This window comes from Canis lupus, chromosome 24, assembly GCF_011100685.1.
Source record: "Canis lupus familiaris isolate Mischka breed German Shepherd chromosome 24, alternate assembly UU_Cfam_GSD_1.0, whole genome shotgun sequence".
Classification (NCBI taxonomy): domain Eukaryota; kingdom Metazoa; phylum Chordata; class Mammalia; order Carnivora; family Canidae; genus Canis; species Canis lupus.
The window spans coordinates 30,881,945-30,896,578 of NC_049245.1; the positions used below are offsets into that span (position 1 = coordinate 30,881,945).

The 14,634-nt window shown below is 40.0% G+C and overlaps 1 protein-coding gene across 2 annotated transcripts in view; it reads right to left on the bottom strand.

Moving 5' to 3' along the window:
• PTPRT (protein tyrosine phosphatase receptor type T) overlaps positions 1-14,634 on the bottom strand; it is a 1,032,653-nt gene that overhangs the window by 268,189 nt on the left and 749,830 nt on the right. For both annotated transcript variants that reach the window (XM_038572341.1, XM_038572340.1), the window contains exon 12: positions 10,875-10,878. In XM_038572341.1, coding sequence (XP_038428269.1) covers positions 10,875-10,878 — 4 coding nt within the window. The remainder of the gene's footprint in view (positions 1-10,874; positions 10,879-14,634) is intronic.

Below are 14,634 nucleotides of genomic sequence, written 5' to 3' on the forward strand. Positions count from 1 at the left end.
TGAAAATTAGAATTTGGAAAACTTGTTATCTATCACTGTGAACCTGACAGATTTCCAATACTTTAAGACTTACTGATGAGATCAGTGGTGATATTAGCAAATGTTGATTATTTTGATACTGTGTAATGAGATGTGTCAACTTTTGGAAGACTTTTATAATTCTGTTAAGTTTTTCAAAGGACCAATGCATAATGTGACAAAATCACGGGGAAAATATGAAGGATAAACTATCCAAAGAGCAACATAAACTGATATATTGTAATGTAACAGAATATGAAAAGTTCACTGATATGGCTTCTTGCAATTAAATTTGAGGAAACTCCCACTCTCTGAGTTTTGGTATAATATCAAAGAATATCCATAATTACTTTAAAAGGTCATTGAACCGCTCCCCCTTTTCCCATTACATATCTGTATGAGGCTGGATTTCCTTAACATATTTCAACCAAACCAATTCATGACAACAGATGAAGTGCAGAAACAGATGGGAGAATCTAATTATCTTCTATTAAGCCAGACATTAAAAATATTTGTACAAATGTGAAACAATGTGCCTCTTCTCCCTAATTTTATTGCTCTGGAAAATATAAATCTGATATTTACGTTAACATGTAATGATTTTATTACTACTTTTAAATGATTTATAATGTTCTTAGAACGTGGCTTTCATTTCTAATACAGTAAATTTTTTAAAAATTTTATTTATTTATTCATGAGAGACATAGGGAGAGAGAGAGGCAGAGACACAGGCAGAGGGAGAAGCAGGCTCCATGCAGGGAGCCTGATGTGGGACTTGATTACGGAACTCCGGGATCATGCTCTGAGCCAAAGACAGATGCTCAACTGCTAAGCCACCCAGGCATCCCACTAATATTGTAAATATTGATAGATAAGACTTACTATGAATGAAAGCTACTTGGGACCTTTATTTGTTTTTTAATAATGTAAAGGGGTCTTGACACCAAAAAGGTGGAGAGTCTTTTATCTAATCATACATTTTCAAAAAAAAAAAAGAAGGCTATCAAGATCCTCCTACGTCAGCATTTCTCAATGTTGGCTAAATGCTGTTGACATTTTAGCTAAATGATCTTTGTTGTGGAGGGCTGTCTTGTACACTGCAGGATATTTAGCAGGATCCCTGGCCTCTATTCACTAACCAGATGCCAGCAGTAAACCCCCATCCCCAAGTTGTAACAACCAAAAATGTCTCTAGTCATTGTCTCTGGGGAACAAATTAACTCTGGTTGAGAACCATTGCCACAGGCAAGAAGATGTTAAAAAGACAACCTACAAAAAGGAAAACACATGGGAAAAAGTGCTGTCTCGTCATTAGGCCAAGAAATACAAATCAAAACTATATATACTCCCATTTAAAATTAATTAAATTACCAAACTAAATGTAAATTATCACACGACATCTCAGTGAAGTTGTGAAACGGACAGAATTATATCATTCCAGCAGCACTGCAAGTTGATTCATCAAGTTGGGGAAATAATTTGACAATGGATTTCAAGACTCAAAAAAACTTTTATGACCTCGGGAGTCCAAAGAGCATAGATTCTAAGCTCTGCATTAAATTAGAATTTTGGTTTTTAAAGTTACTAGCTATGTGAACTTCCTTCAAATATTTAAATGATATTTAAAAATCCAAAGACAGTAAATGATTATTGTGAGAACCAGATGAGATAAAAATGTAAATGAACTTCTAGGTAAAAGTAGAAGATTTAGTGTACTCCATTTATCTCTCCTTTCTACTGGAATCCCACTGAAGGATAGGAAAAGATGAAAAAGCATGTAGATCCACAAGGAAAGAAAGAACGGGAGAGGGCCATTAGTGGTTGAGGAGTTTCAACAAAATTCTGGAAGGCTAAAAGTGGCCAGAGAACAGGTGTCTGGTATGGGAAGATAAAGAAAACCAAATTATAAAGAAATATGAACAAGGGGAGTTCATTTGCCAATGGATTTCAAACAAAACTCTGATCTTGGAACAAAAAGGTATGGGAAGTGTGGAAGAGTGAAATGTGGAGCTGAAAACAGGAGGGTTGGGGCACCTGGGTGGCTCAGTGGTTGAGCACCTGCCGTTGGCTCAGGGCATGATCCTGGGGTCCTGGGATCAAGTCCCACAACGGGCTCCCATGAGGAACCTGGTTCTCCCTCTGCCTATGTCTCTGCCTCTCTGTGTGTCTCTCATGAATGAATACATAAAATCTTTAAAAAAAAAAAAAGAAAACAGGGGTTTTGATCAAAAGTCTGTATATGAATCCATTAAACTCTTGAACATGGGCCTCTACTCTCTATTCTCACCTTAAAGGCAGGAGAGAAGTTTTATGCTTTTATCTTATCTTTTTTAGGTATTCTAGGTTTTTTTTTTTAAGATTTTATTTATTTATTCACGAGACACACACACACACACACACACACACACACACACACACACACACAGAAAGAGAGGCAGAAACACAGGCAGAGGGAGAAGGAGGCTCCATGCAGGGAACTTGACGTGGAACTCGATCCCTGGCTTCCAGGATCACGCCCTGGGCCAGGGCTGCCCAGTGTTCTAGTCTTTTAATTATTGTTTATATATACCTTCATGAGAAACAGAGAGAGAGGCAGAGACACAAGCAGAGGGAGAAGTAGGCTCCCTGATAGAAGCCTGATGTGGGACTTGATCCCAGGACCCCAGGATCATGACCTGAGCCGAAGGCAGATGCTCAACTACTGAGCTACCCCGGCATCCCGTGGATGTTTCTTGTTTACTCATTTAATCAGAACAGAAAATAGCACAACTTCTCCCTTCTGCCTTTTCAAATGGAGTTAGTCCTTTATTAATTTTGACGGGTTTTCAAAGGAAACAGATACACAAACTCAAAAAGATATCTGTACACCCCCCTCCATGTTCATGGCACTGCTTACAGCAGCCAAGACATGGAAACAACCTAAGTGGCCATCAATGGGTAAATGGATAAAGAAATTGTGGTCTATACATACAGTGGAATGTTACCAGCCATCAAAAGAGGAAATCCTACCATTTGTGAATATGGATGTACCTTGGAGGCATTATGTTCAATGCAATAAGTCAGAGAAAAATACTATATGATCTCACTTATATGTGGAATTTAATAAAAACAGATACCAAACTCATAGAAAAAGAGATAAGATGTGGTTACCAGAGGTGAGGGGGGTAGGGAGGAGGGTGTATTGGAGAAAGGTGGTCAAAAGGTACAAACCTACCAGGATGTAATGGACAACATAATGACTACAGCTAACACTGTATGTGACCACATATAGGGAAGTTGTAAAGAGGGTAGAACCTAAGAATTTTCATCACAAGGAAAATCTTTTTATTATATCTTTGAGAATATAGGTATTTGCTGAACCTATAGTGGTGATCATTTCACAATAGATGTAAACCAAACCACCATGCTGTACACCTTAAATTTATATAGTGACATATGTCAATTATTTCTCACTAAAAGTTGAGAAAAGAAAAAAAAATTGACAGGTTTCATAATTAACAGCCAAAGTTTTTCAAATATCAGAGAGGGAGACAGAACATGAGAGACTCCTAACTCTGGGAAACGAACAAGGGGTGGTAGAAAGGGAGGTGGGTGGGGGGTGGGGGTGACTGGGTGACGGGTACTGAGGGGGGCACTTGATGGGATGATCACTGGGTGTTATGCTATATGTTGGCAAATTGAACTCCAATAAAAAAAAAAGTTTTTCAAAATAAAACATTCCAACTTTTCTTACCAAAAAAAAAAAAAAAAAAAAGGAAAGAAACCAGAAAAACACCCTGAAAATTAACTGGCCCCAATATGTATAAATTAAATGTTCCACTATAAGATATAAATTATCCTAAATATTATAAACAATTACTCTTTATTTTTACCAGGATCTTCCTTCAAATCCTATAATACTCTGAGATGTCTGAATTTCCAAAGATAATTAAATTGTGGACCTTTTCACTTCAGAAAAACATGGAAGAGGCATTAAGAATAGAAAAATAAAACTGATGGTTACTGGAATCTACGAATGAGAAAGCAAAAGGCAAACATAGATTGATATAACTAATAATGTGTCATTTAATTTTGTATTGTTACTGCAAGAAAGTGCAATATCTCAAGCAGATTATAGACAGGGTGATCATTTTTCTCAGTTGGCCCATGAGAGTCCAGGTTTATGTTTATGGGTTTGCACTATTTATTTCACACCCTTCATTCTCAATGTGTTCCAATTTGAATAATTAATTCTATGGTCACTGAATTCACAAGAAAAGTCTCCTGACACAGATACCTAGCTGTGCACCATCTAAGAGGAGTACACATCAGGACACCATGTGCACAGCATGTCTTATCACAGATGACACATGGCTGTTGGAATTATTTTTTTATTGTGGTATCATCAACATATAATATATTCGTTTCAGGTATAGAACATGATTCAGTATTTATACATAATGTGAAGTAGTGATCACCACAATAAGTTTAGTTACCATCCATCACTACACAAAGCTATAATTTTTTTCCCTTGTGATGGGAATTTTTAGGATTTACTCTCTTGGTAATTCTCAAGTATGCACTACAATATTATTGTCTATAATCATCTTGCTGTACACTACATCTTTATGGCTTTTTTTATAATTGGAAGTCTGCACCTCTTTACCCTCCTTACTCACTTTGTCCCTCTCCCTTCGAGTAACCATTGTTCTGCTCTCTGTATCTCTGAATTTTGTTTTGTTTTTTAGATGAGTGAAAGCATACAATATTTGTCTTTCTCTGACTTATTTCACTTACCATAATTCCCTAAAGGTCCATCTTTAATGCATATGCAAAGATTTCATTCTTTTTTATGGCCAAGTACTATTCCCTTACATACATATACCACTTCTTGATCCCTTCACCTACTGATGGGAACTTAGGCTACTTCCATATCTTGGCTATTGTAAATAATGCTACAATGAACACAGGGTGCCTGTATAATTTTAAATTAGTGTTTTTGTTTTCTTTGGATAAATACTCAGTAGTGGAATTGCTAAATCAATGGTAGTTCTATTTTGAGTTTTTGGAAGAATATTCATACTGTTTTCTAAAGTGACTGAATCAATTTAAATTCCCACCAATAGTGCACAAGAGTCTCTATTTCTCTATTTCTTCACCAATACTTGTTATTTCTTGTCTTTTTTGAAAATAGCCATTTTAACACGTGTGAGGTAGTATCTCATTGTGGTTTTGATTTATATTTCCCTGATGATTAGTGATGTTGAGCATCTCTTCCTGTGCCTGTGGGCCACTTGTATGTCTTCTTTGGAACAATTTCTACTCAGGTCTTCTGCTCACATTTTAATCTTTGCTACTGATTTGTAGGAGTTATTTATATATTTTGTATTTAACCCCTTATTGGATATATTATTTGCAAATATTTTCTCCCCAATAGCATGCTTTTTCATTTTATTGATGGTTTACTTTGCTATGCAGAAGCTTTTTAGTTTGATGTAATTCCACTTGTTTATTTTTGCTTTTATTGCCTTTGCTTTTAGTCAGGTCCAAAAAATCATCATCAAGACCAATTTCAAGAAGCCTGTCACCTATGTTTTCTTCTGGGAATTTTATGGCTTCAGGTCTAAAATTCAAGTCTTTAGTCCATTTTGAGTTAATTTTTGTAGTGTAAGATAGCAATGTAGTACCATTTATTTGCATATGACCGTCCAGTTTTCACAACATCATTTATTCAAGAGACTGTCCTTTTCCACCATTGTATATTCTTGCTTCCTTTGTCATAAATTGACCATATAATTATGGGTTTATTTCTGGAATCTCTGTTCTGTTCTGTTCTGTTCTGTTCCATTGACCTATGTGTCTGTCCTTATGCCAATACCTTACTGTTTTGATTCACTATAGTTTTGTAATATGCCTTAGAATCAGGGAGCACTGGGCAGCCCTGGTGGCTCAGCGGATTAGTGTTGCCTTCAGCCCAGGGTGTGACCCTGGAGCCCAGGATTGAGTCCAATGTTTGGCTCCCTGCATGGAGCCTGTTTCTCCCTCTGCCTGTGTCTCTGCCTCTCTCTCTCTCTCTCATGAATAAATAAATAAAATCTTAAAAAAATAGAATCAGGGAGGATTATGCTTCCAGATTTGCTTTTATTTGTCAATATTGCTTTGGCTATTCAGGGTCTGTTACGGTTCCATACAAATTTTAGGATTTTTTTCTTCTGTTTCTGTGAAAAATGTTATTGGAATTTTGATAGGGATTGCACTGAATCTGTTGATTGCTTTAGGTAGTATGGACATTTTAACCACATTAATTATTCCAATCCACGAGCATGGAATATCTTTAAATTTCTTTGTATCTTCTTCAGTTTCTTCCATCGACATCATCATTTTCAGTATACAGACCTTTCACCTCCTTGGCTGAGTTTATTCCTAGGTATTTTATGATTTTTGATGCAAGCACAAATAGAATTGTTTTCTTAATTTCTCTTTATGATTACAATACCTTACTTTCAAAATCTTGTTGGTTAGGTGAGAAACACACCAATATAAAGGAGAGTAGTCAATTCAAATGCCAAAAAATGATTCCAGGGATCCCTGGGTGGCGCAGCGGTTTGGCGCCTGCCTTTGGCCCAGGGCGCGATCCTGGAGACCTGGGATCGAATCCCACATCGGGCTCCCAGTGCATGGAGCCTGCTTCTCCCTCTGCCTGTGTCTCTGCCTCTCTCTCTCTCTCTCTGTGACTATCATAAATAAATAAATAAAAATTAAAAAAAATTGATTCCAGAGGAAATGGAGACAATACATAGTCAGCAAGGCCTCTCTTCTCTCTCCCCTAATCAAAATAATATCCTCAGAAACGTTTGAGAAATGATTGCTTCTATAAACAAGAAGTGATGACATGAGGAAAATAAATTCAGAGAAGCATAAATAGCTCTTAAAAGAAAAAAATGTAATTGTTGAAATTTTAAAGATTTTTATTTATTTATTTGAAAAAGATGAGAGAGAGAACTAACAGGGAGAGGGGCAGAGGGAGACGGCAAAGCAGGCTCCCCAGTGAACAGGGAGCCCGACCTGGGGATCCATCTCAGGACCCTGGGATCATGACCTGAACTGAACATATGCTTAAGCAACTGAGCCCCCAGGTGCCCCGTAATTGCTTAAAATTTTAAAGAACTGCTACACAGAGGTTAGTTTTCTAGAAATTAGAATGAAAAGATAAAAAAAAATGAAAAAAGAATATTTAAGAGTAAACCTGAAATGACAGCTCTGTGAGAGAAAAAAAAATGTATGACTTGCATAATAAAGATATTGCTTGAATAAAACAGAATAATTGTACATTCTAGGATGAATGTAAAAAACTATAAGAAAGGAAGAGTAATAACAGGTAGTATAGCACAGTGGTTCAGAGTTCAGACTGTAAAGACAGATTGTTACATTGAAATCTAAGATCAGCAACATACTAGCTGTGTGAACTTGGCCAAGTTACCTAATGCCTCAGTGCTTCAGGTTGCACATCTTAAAATAGGGGTCATGCTATTCTTACCTTAAAGGGTTTGGATGAGAATTAACTGAGTTAATATATGTAAAGAACTCAAAATAGTATCTAGTACATAGTAAGCTTTGAGTTAATTATATAATACTATAACAAAAATAGTATAAACCACTTGGCACTGAAGTGCCCTGCTTTTATAGAATTATAAAATTAGCTATTGTGTATTTATTTAACTAAAAATTGTGGTATAACTATATTGGGAAGTTGGAAGGGAAGTACTTGGTGATTTAAAACAGTCAAACTCTCATCTATAATAAGAGGAAGTAAATAATGTCTATAATCAATTATTTTAGAACAGCACATTGTGTAGTGAAAATGCCAATTCCCAGAAGAAATAAAGAATTACAATGCAGTTGCCTTTGGGGCATGGGGGTGGTGCTTGAAGATGTGGGGGAGGAAATGGTCTCTGACGCTCTGATTTCCTAACTATGTGCACTTGTTACTTTGAGATCCTTTTTAATTAAAGAATGAGAAAGGTTAATATATATAAATTGGTTGTCAGTGCCTGGCATATAAGAGTAGGCACTCAATATATTTTAGTTCGATTTTATTCATCTCAGTGATTCTACTACTGGGAATTCTTCCTATTTAAAGATACAATACCAAAAAAAATGAATGTGTTTATTTCTGGGCTATTTATAACAAATAACTGGCAATGACCCAAATTTTTAAACATATGGGAATATCTAAGCATTATGTAAAAATTTGGTGGAATGCTATAGGCCAAGAACATAAGTTTATTGTTTCAGATGGTTATTGACTGGCTAAAAGCTATACCTCACACACACACACACACACACACACACACACACAGATTGAGAGAGAGAGAGAGAGAGAGAGAGAGAGAGAGAGAGAATGCACAAGTGCCCTGATGTGTTTAGACTAGGAAACATAAACCTGAGAAAACCAAGATGCCTGAAAAGAGGAGACAGAGATATGGTATATCTGAGATCAGCTTCCTCTGCCCCTAAAAAGTCTTTCATGGGGGGCTTACAGCTGCTTGGGTCACTATAGAAGGGGAAATTCTTCCAAAATTCCAAGAGTTTCTTTTTGAGGTCTGGTCTTTTATGCTTAGCATTCACATCACTATTCAGGAAGGAGGCATAGTAACAATCTATGCCATTAATAGCAAACACTCTAGGTACTTAGGAGCCCCTCCCTTGTCCTATAGTCCGACTCAGCATTAGCCAAGTCACGATTCACCTGGGATTTCCTCTCAGTAATCGTTCAGCTTCTAGCTTCAGAGGGCTCAGAAAACCCATTTATTAGCAGAGTATTGATGAAACAAGGTGACAACAATGAAAAAAATGGATGACAGAGTGCACCTGAGTCTCTTTCCAAACCTACACACAAGACCCACAGCTCTCAAAGATGCCATGAGCTGGACAAACCAGCTTCTCTGGATCTTTGTTTTCTCACCCAGGGAACGGAATAAATTCTTCCGGCTTCAGTGTGAGGTTCTGAGTATAAGATGAAATGATTTTGAGAAGTCAATAATCACGGGTTCTCATCTCAAGTAGAAGGAGCTTAACCAAGCTTGGCTAGATGTGACTTTCACAGGCTGTGACACTCACTCCTTAGAACTGTGCTTCTCAAAGTTTAGCATGCATCGGAATCTCTTGGAGGCCCTGCCAAAACCCGGATTGTTAGGCCCTACCCCCAAAGTTCCCGATTCAGTAGGTCAGGGGACAGAGCCCAAACATCTGCATCTCTAACAGACTCCCAGATGGTACTGCTGGTCCAGGATGCAGGCACAAACATTACCAAAACCAACTGGGATAAAGGTGGAGACTTTAAAGAGAGAAGAAAAAGGCAGGCGGAAAAAGTTCTCGAAGGGTCCCTCATCTGTCCTTTGTCCTGATGCCCAAGTCCTGATGCCAAGGTTCCTGAAGAACCATTGATTTGGCATCTTTACCAGTTCCGCCTCCTTCCCAAGCTCCCTTCCAAGGTTCTCCCACCGAACCAAACCTCCCTTGTCAACTTCCCGCATTGAAAGATGACAACCCGATCCCATCTGCCTGCATCCTACGTGCTGATGCAAGAGGCCACCTTTTTAGGTTCCAAGAAATTATGCATTCGTTATGGAGGAAATTAACACCTCAAAGCAAACTATAATTAGGAATTCTTCAATTCAGTTTATGCTTTTTCAATTAGGCACTCTATAATTTTAATCATGGGAGCATTAACATGTTTCTGTAATTTATATACCTGTGGTATAATTAAGCCTGGGAAACACATTGCTCTAAACCTGAATAGAAGGGATTGTTTCCCTTCACACTTGCAGTATTACAAGTCCCTAATGCAGAGAGGATGCCAGTTTCAGAGGAGTCATTTCTGAGTTGCAGAGGCCAATGAGAGAACTCCTGGCTTCGGAAACGCGAAGGTGGTTGTAGACCATGTGATGCCTTTGAACATCTGGCTCATGTGTAGACATCTGCATCCCCAAGCTTCAACTCCTATTGTGACTTTCAAAACATTCCCGCCACTAGAAACTGCTTCGGACAACTATTCTTGGAAACCAATTTCAATTAGCAGGAACAGGGTGTCCTGGCAGGGGAGACGTTATCAGAGAGCCGTGGGAAGCAGATGGCTTGGAATTGAAGAAAGTGAACAATAGGCTAAAACTTAGCCTGGAGTGGGACCAAGCTCCTTTTTGTACATTGATTCCTCTTCCCACTTCTCTAATTCTGCTCCTTGCTCATAATTTCTGCTCTGCCTTTTAGCTACAAAGCAGGGCCCGGATCCTGTGTGCAAGGTAGTTCTCTTGGGATTCTGAGCAGTTCTGCAAATTCAAGGAATTCAGAGGCACACTGAAAAGTTTTTGTGCTTATTCAGACTGAACCTTTGAACTTTCTGAAGGTTAAAAACCTTCATTTTTTTTTCCTCCTCTTCCTGCTCTCCCCACAATAGCAAATTCAGATTTGCTGAGTGCAGTAAAAGGAAAAAGAACATAATCAAAACTGGCCCGGGGGGACAATGCATACAGATTCCAACCCAGCTGAGTGACGCGCCCATATTGCTGCAGCATTTTGGCACTCAATATATTTTGTCTGATCTAAGAAAATATGGAACTTTTTATAGAGTGAAAGTTGGAAATGGATTTGTTTCTCCCAGGCTGCTCTAGCCTTCCACAAAAGAATACAGATTTGTTCAGATCCTGACACTCCGTCTCACCAAACATCCATCTTCTACCTAAGGCCCCATGGCTGTGTCGGAGTGATATATTCAGATGTGCTATCAGCATGTAACAACACAACATGAATTATTTCACATGCCAATCATTGTCCTCATCGTAGGAAAACAGGGGTGTGTTTTTGGCCCCCATATGGACCTTACTTAGAACGGTAAGCTGGCGGAGGTCCTAGTTCGGCTCTTATGAGCTAAAATTGATTCTCTTCACACTGAAACGTACACCAAAAGAGATGCAAGTTTCAAAACCCGTAAAGCCAACAGGGGCAACTCCATAGTAAAATGCAAAACAATTGCTTCCCCACGTTGTGAGAACAAGCAAGCATCGACACCACAGAAGAGAATACTTGGTTCCCTGTACAGGTTCCTTTCTCCGTATAGGAGTCTACCTGTAAGCTGCCCCCAGTTGGTATTTAAGTTGTGGTTCAAGACCCACATGATCACCATCTGGGAGCTGGTACAAATACAGATTCATTTTCAGGTTGTCCCTGGGGATGTGAACAATCTACATATTTACTAGCTCTCTAGGTGATTCTAATAGCCACTGGGATTGATAACCCTGAAGGTTAAATCATTTCCCAGATGCTACCCCCAGCAAGGTTGATGCAGTGGGGTTTGGGAAGCCTAGTTCAGTAGGTCAGGGTCTCAGCAGCAAGTCAGTCCAGTCATAAGTTCCACTCTGGCTTTTGAGACTTAGATTTTATGCCTGTGTCTAAGCCCCCATTAATAGTCCCTTTGAAATGCTTACATTAATAGTCCCTTTGAAACCATACATGGGCCTTGACCTTTCTCTAGCAGCCCTCTGAGGGTCTAGAACAAGGCAGTAAAATAAAATTCTCTGTGATGATTGGAATGCTGTTTAATATGGTAGCCACTTGCCATGTGTGGCCACTGTACTTGAAATGTGGACAGTATAATTAATGGACTGAAGTTCGAATTTAATTTCATTCTAATTTAAATTTAAATAGCCCTCCGGTAGTCCCGGCTTCTGTATTGGATAGTGTAGGTCTAAAGTCTTGCCTTTGCCCTCCTTCTTGCATTACTGGAGCTGCTACCTCTGCCCTGGATATGAATACTTATTTTATACATGTATGATCTTGACAAATTGCTCAGTGAGCCTGCACCCAAGGAGAAATGCACCAGTGAAACAGCAAACTGCAAGTAGTTGTAGCCAGTCAAGAAAAGGGTGGACTGCATCGTGCAAGGTGTAAATACAAATTTCTTCCACCTTGTGGTGGAATTTCTTCCACCTTTAAGTTGTTCTTGTCCTACCAAAAAGCCAGGATGCTCAAAATCACCTCTCTCACTGCCACTGAGAGGGGGCAACTCTTTGAGCAGCTGCAGGCAGCTGGAACAAGCATTGTGCAGAATGCTTTTTGGATGAGAGCAAACCTCCTTGGATTCTAACATGGCACAGATCCATGCACTAGCTCAGAAGAACATCAATAGATCAGGCTATAGAAATGCACTTGATGGAGGCTGACTTCAAAGTCTGACCTTTGGGTGGCTGCAGACAGAGAGACTGGGAACCATCCGTTATCAGCTGTGCAAGATCTGAGACAAAGCAGTGATGCAAACTGTCACGGGGCCCAGAACATGGTGAGAAATGGAAGTCAGTAGAAAAAAAAGCTGGAGCAGAAGTGAAACCCAGGAGAAGGCACCTTGCAGAATCACTGCTGCTCTTGCAAAGGGTTTCACCACTTCCCCAGGGACAGGAGGATTCGCATTATAAGAATTACGTCTACTCAGACAGCCTGCCCATCCTTAGTTTGGCCTCTTTGGTCCTTGAAATACTTGGCTTCAGTGATCCTCACCTTGAATCCATTGCCATCCATCCACTACTACTGCCAACACAATGACACCTGGAGCCATGTTATCCCAGCGGAACAGGGCTCCGTTACTAAAACCTCATCTACTCTCTGAAAGCCACTTCCTATCTGTCCAGCTTCTCCTGGCCTTGTATTTTCTGTGCAGATTCCTCAACACCCTGGGGGTCACCTGGCCCTCAAAATCTCTGTTATCTGCACTTCGACCTCCATGGACTTCTTAAAATCAAGTCTGGACCATATGGCCCATTTTTAAGCAGTTCTGCTGACATCATCATCTTCCTTTTCCCAATGCCCTGGATTAAGGTACGTGTCTTTCTTCCTTTCTACTCTCAGAGCCACTGGGAGCTCTCAGAGAAAACTGAACCACAAAATTCCAACCATCTCTTATTTAAAAAACTATTCTTCCTTCGGCTTTCATGCTTTAATTCTGCCCTGGTTTTTCTTCTACATCTTTGGCCAGCCCTTCTCCATCTCCTGCGTGGCTCCTTGATGGAGCTTCACAGACCCGTCTTGTTCTTCATCTCTTCTCATAGATACTCCCTCCCTGGATAAGGTCATCTGCTCCTCCCAAGCTTCAAAATACCACTTGAATGTTAATGGTTCTCAAATCTAAAACCCCCTGCTCTCCTGCCTCTCTAGCCCTCCAGCCTTCTGGAATTTAAATAGTCCCTGTGGTAGGAGGTGAACATGACAACCACATTCTCTTTTCCCTCATGCCACTGACAGTCTGTTCCCATCTCTCCAGATGGCAGACGGTCCAAAATAGAACACTCTTTCATTCTTCATGTTCCAGCAACTGCTCCTCCTGCTCCATTTAAAATATTCTTTCTGAAACACCTGTTTCTCCTGCTTGGTTTGAGCCTCAGGAATGAAATCCAGAATCCATCAACACCAGAACCAATTCTTGGTAAGGTGGGTTGTTTAGGGGCCAATAAAGGGAAGCCTGCAACACAATTAGGGTGAGCTGAAATGAATGGGAAGCCACCTGTGTTACTGGGGGCCCGCCCTTCCTCCCTTTGGTTTTCTTGTGTGGTCTTTCCAATTGTGGCTTTGTGCCATACTCACCATATGGACCCTGTTTCTTTGGGTAGTTTCACTGGTGTTGACATGTCCCTTTAATCAGTTACATGTGCCCTTAGTCACCATATTTAGAGTATGGGACAGCCCCATTGGGAAGAACTCTGCAGTAGTATTTATCCCACTATGTCTTATTTCTGGTTGTTTCTTTTTGTATCTGGCTCCTCATCTTCCCTAGTCTGGTGTGATGAAATCCTGGCATGCGGATAGACTTGGCAACAAATGGTATTACTTTCAGAGCTAAATCTTCTTGCGGTCTATGTGGGAGAGCCTCTTGCCCATCCCTCCACTAAAGTGGAGCACTCTTCATCTTCAGGACCCAGCAAAGGAGGCCCAGGGAGCTGAGGAACTAGGTAAAATAAATGATGTTTCGAGAAAGGCTATCCAAGTATAATTGCCGCTTCCCATCTCTCCCGATGTGGACAGGGATTCAGGAACCATTCAGGCTGTCCTATGCTAATAAATCCCTGAAAATTTTCAGTTCTCTTTCCTAATTGGATACCATCATGTGTTCATATCAGAATCAGATGGTAATGATGACAATTTTGCTCATCGCAGCTCCAAGGGACCAGCAAAAGCCTTCTGTGATTATTCCGTGTGCTCCTCATCTGGGCTCCACAGTTATTAAATGAATACTGGAAGAAATCTGGCAATTTTTCCTTATCTTTCCAACGAAGTATCTTCTTTCTTTAGAATTTGACTGGATCTCCAATTTGTACTGTAGCTAGTCACCTCACATTTCAAAGTCATAGTCTTAACTACTTGCACCTGTCAAATGCAAAGGGCTCGGGGTTTCTCATCAGGGAGTAAAGAGAACTTGCCATATCCCTCGGTCTCCATGTACTCAGCCTGTCATACTCCTGGGCCCTCCAAGCTGGAGCTGCCCCACCGTATACTAGGCCTGAAACGTCCCACGAATGCGGGTCATAAATCCTAGCTGACTCTGGAGGAGGTCCTCAGAGGTTCCCAGCACTCGCCTAGACCACATATCAAATC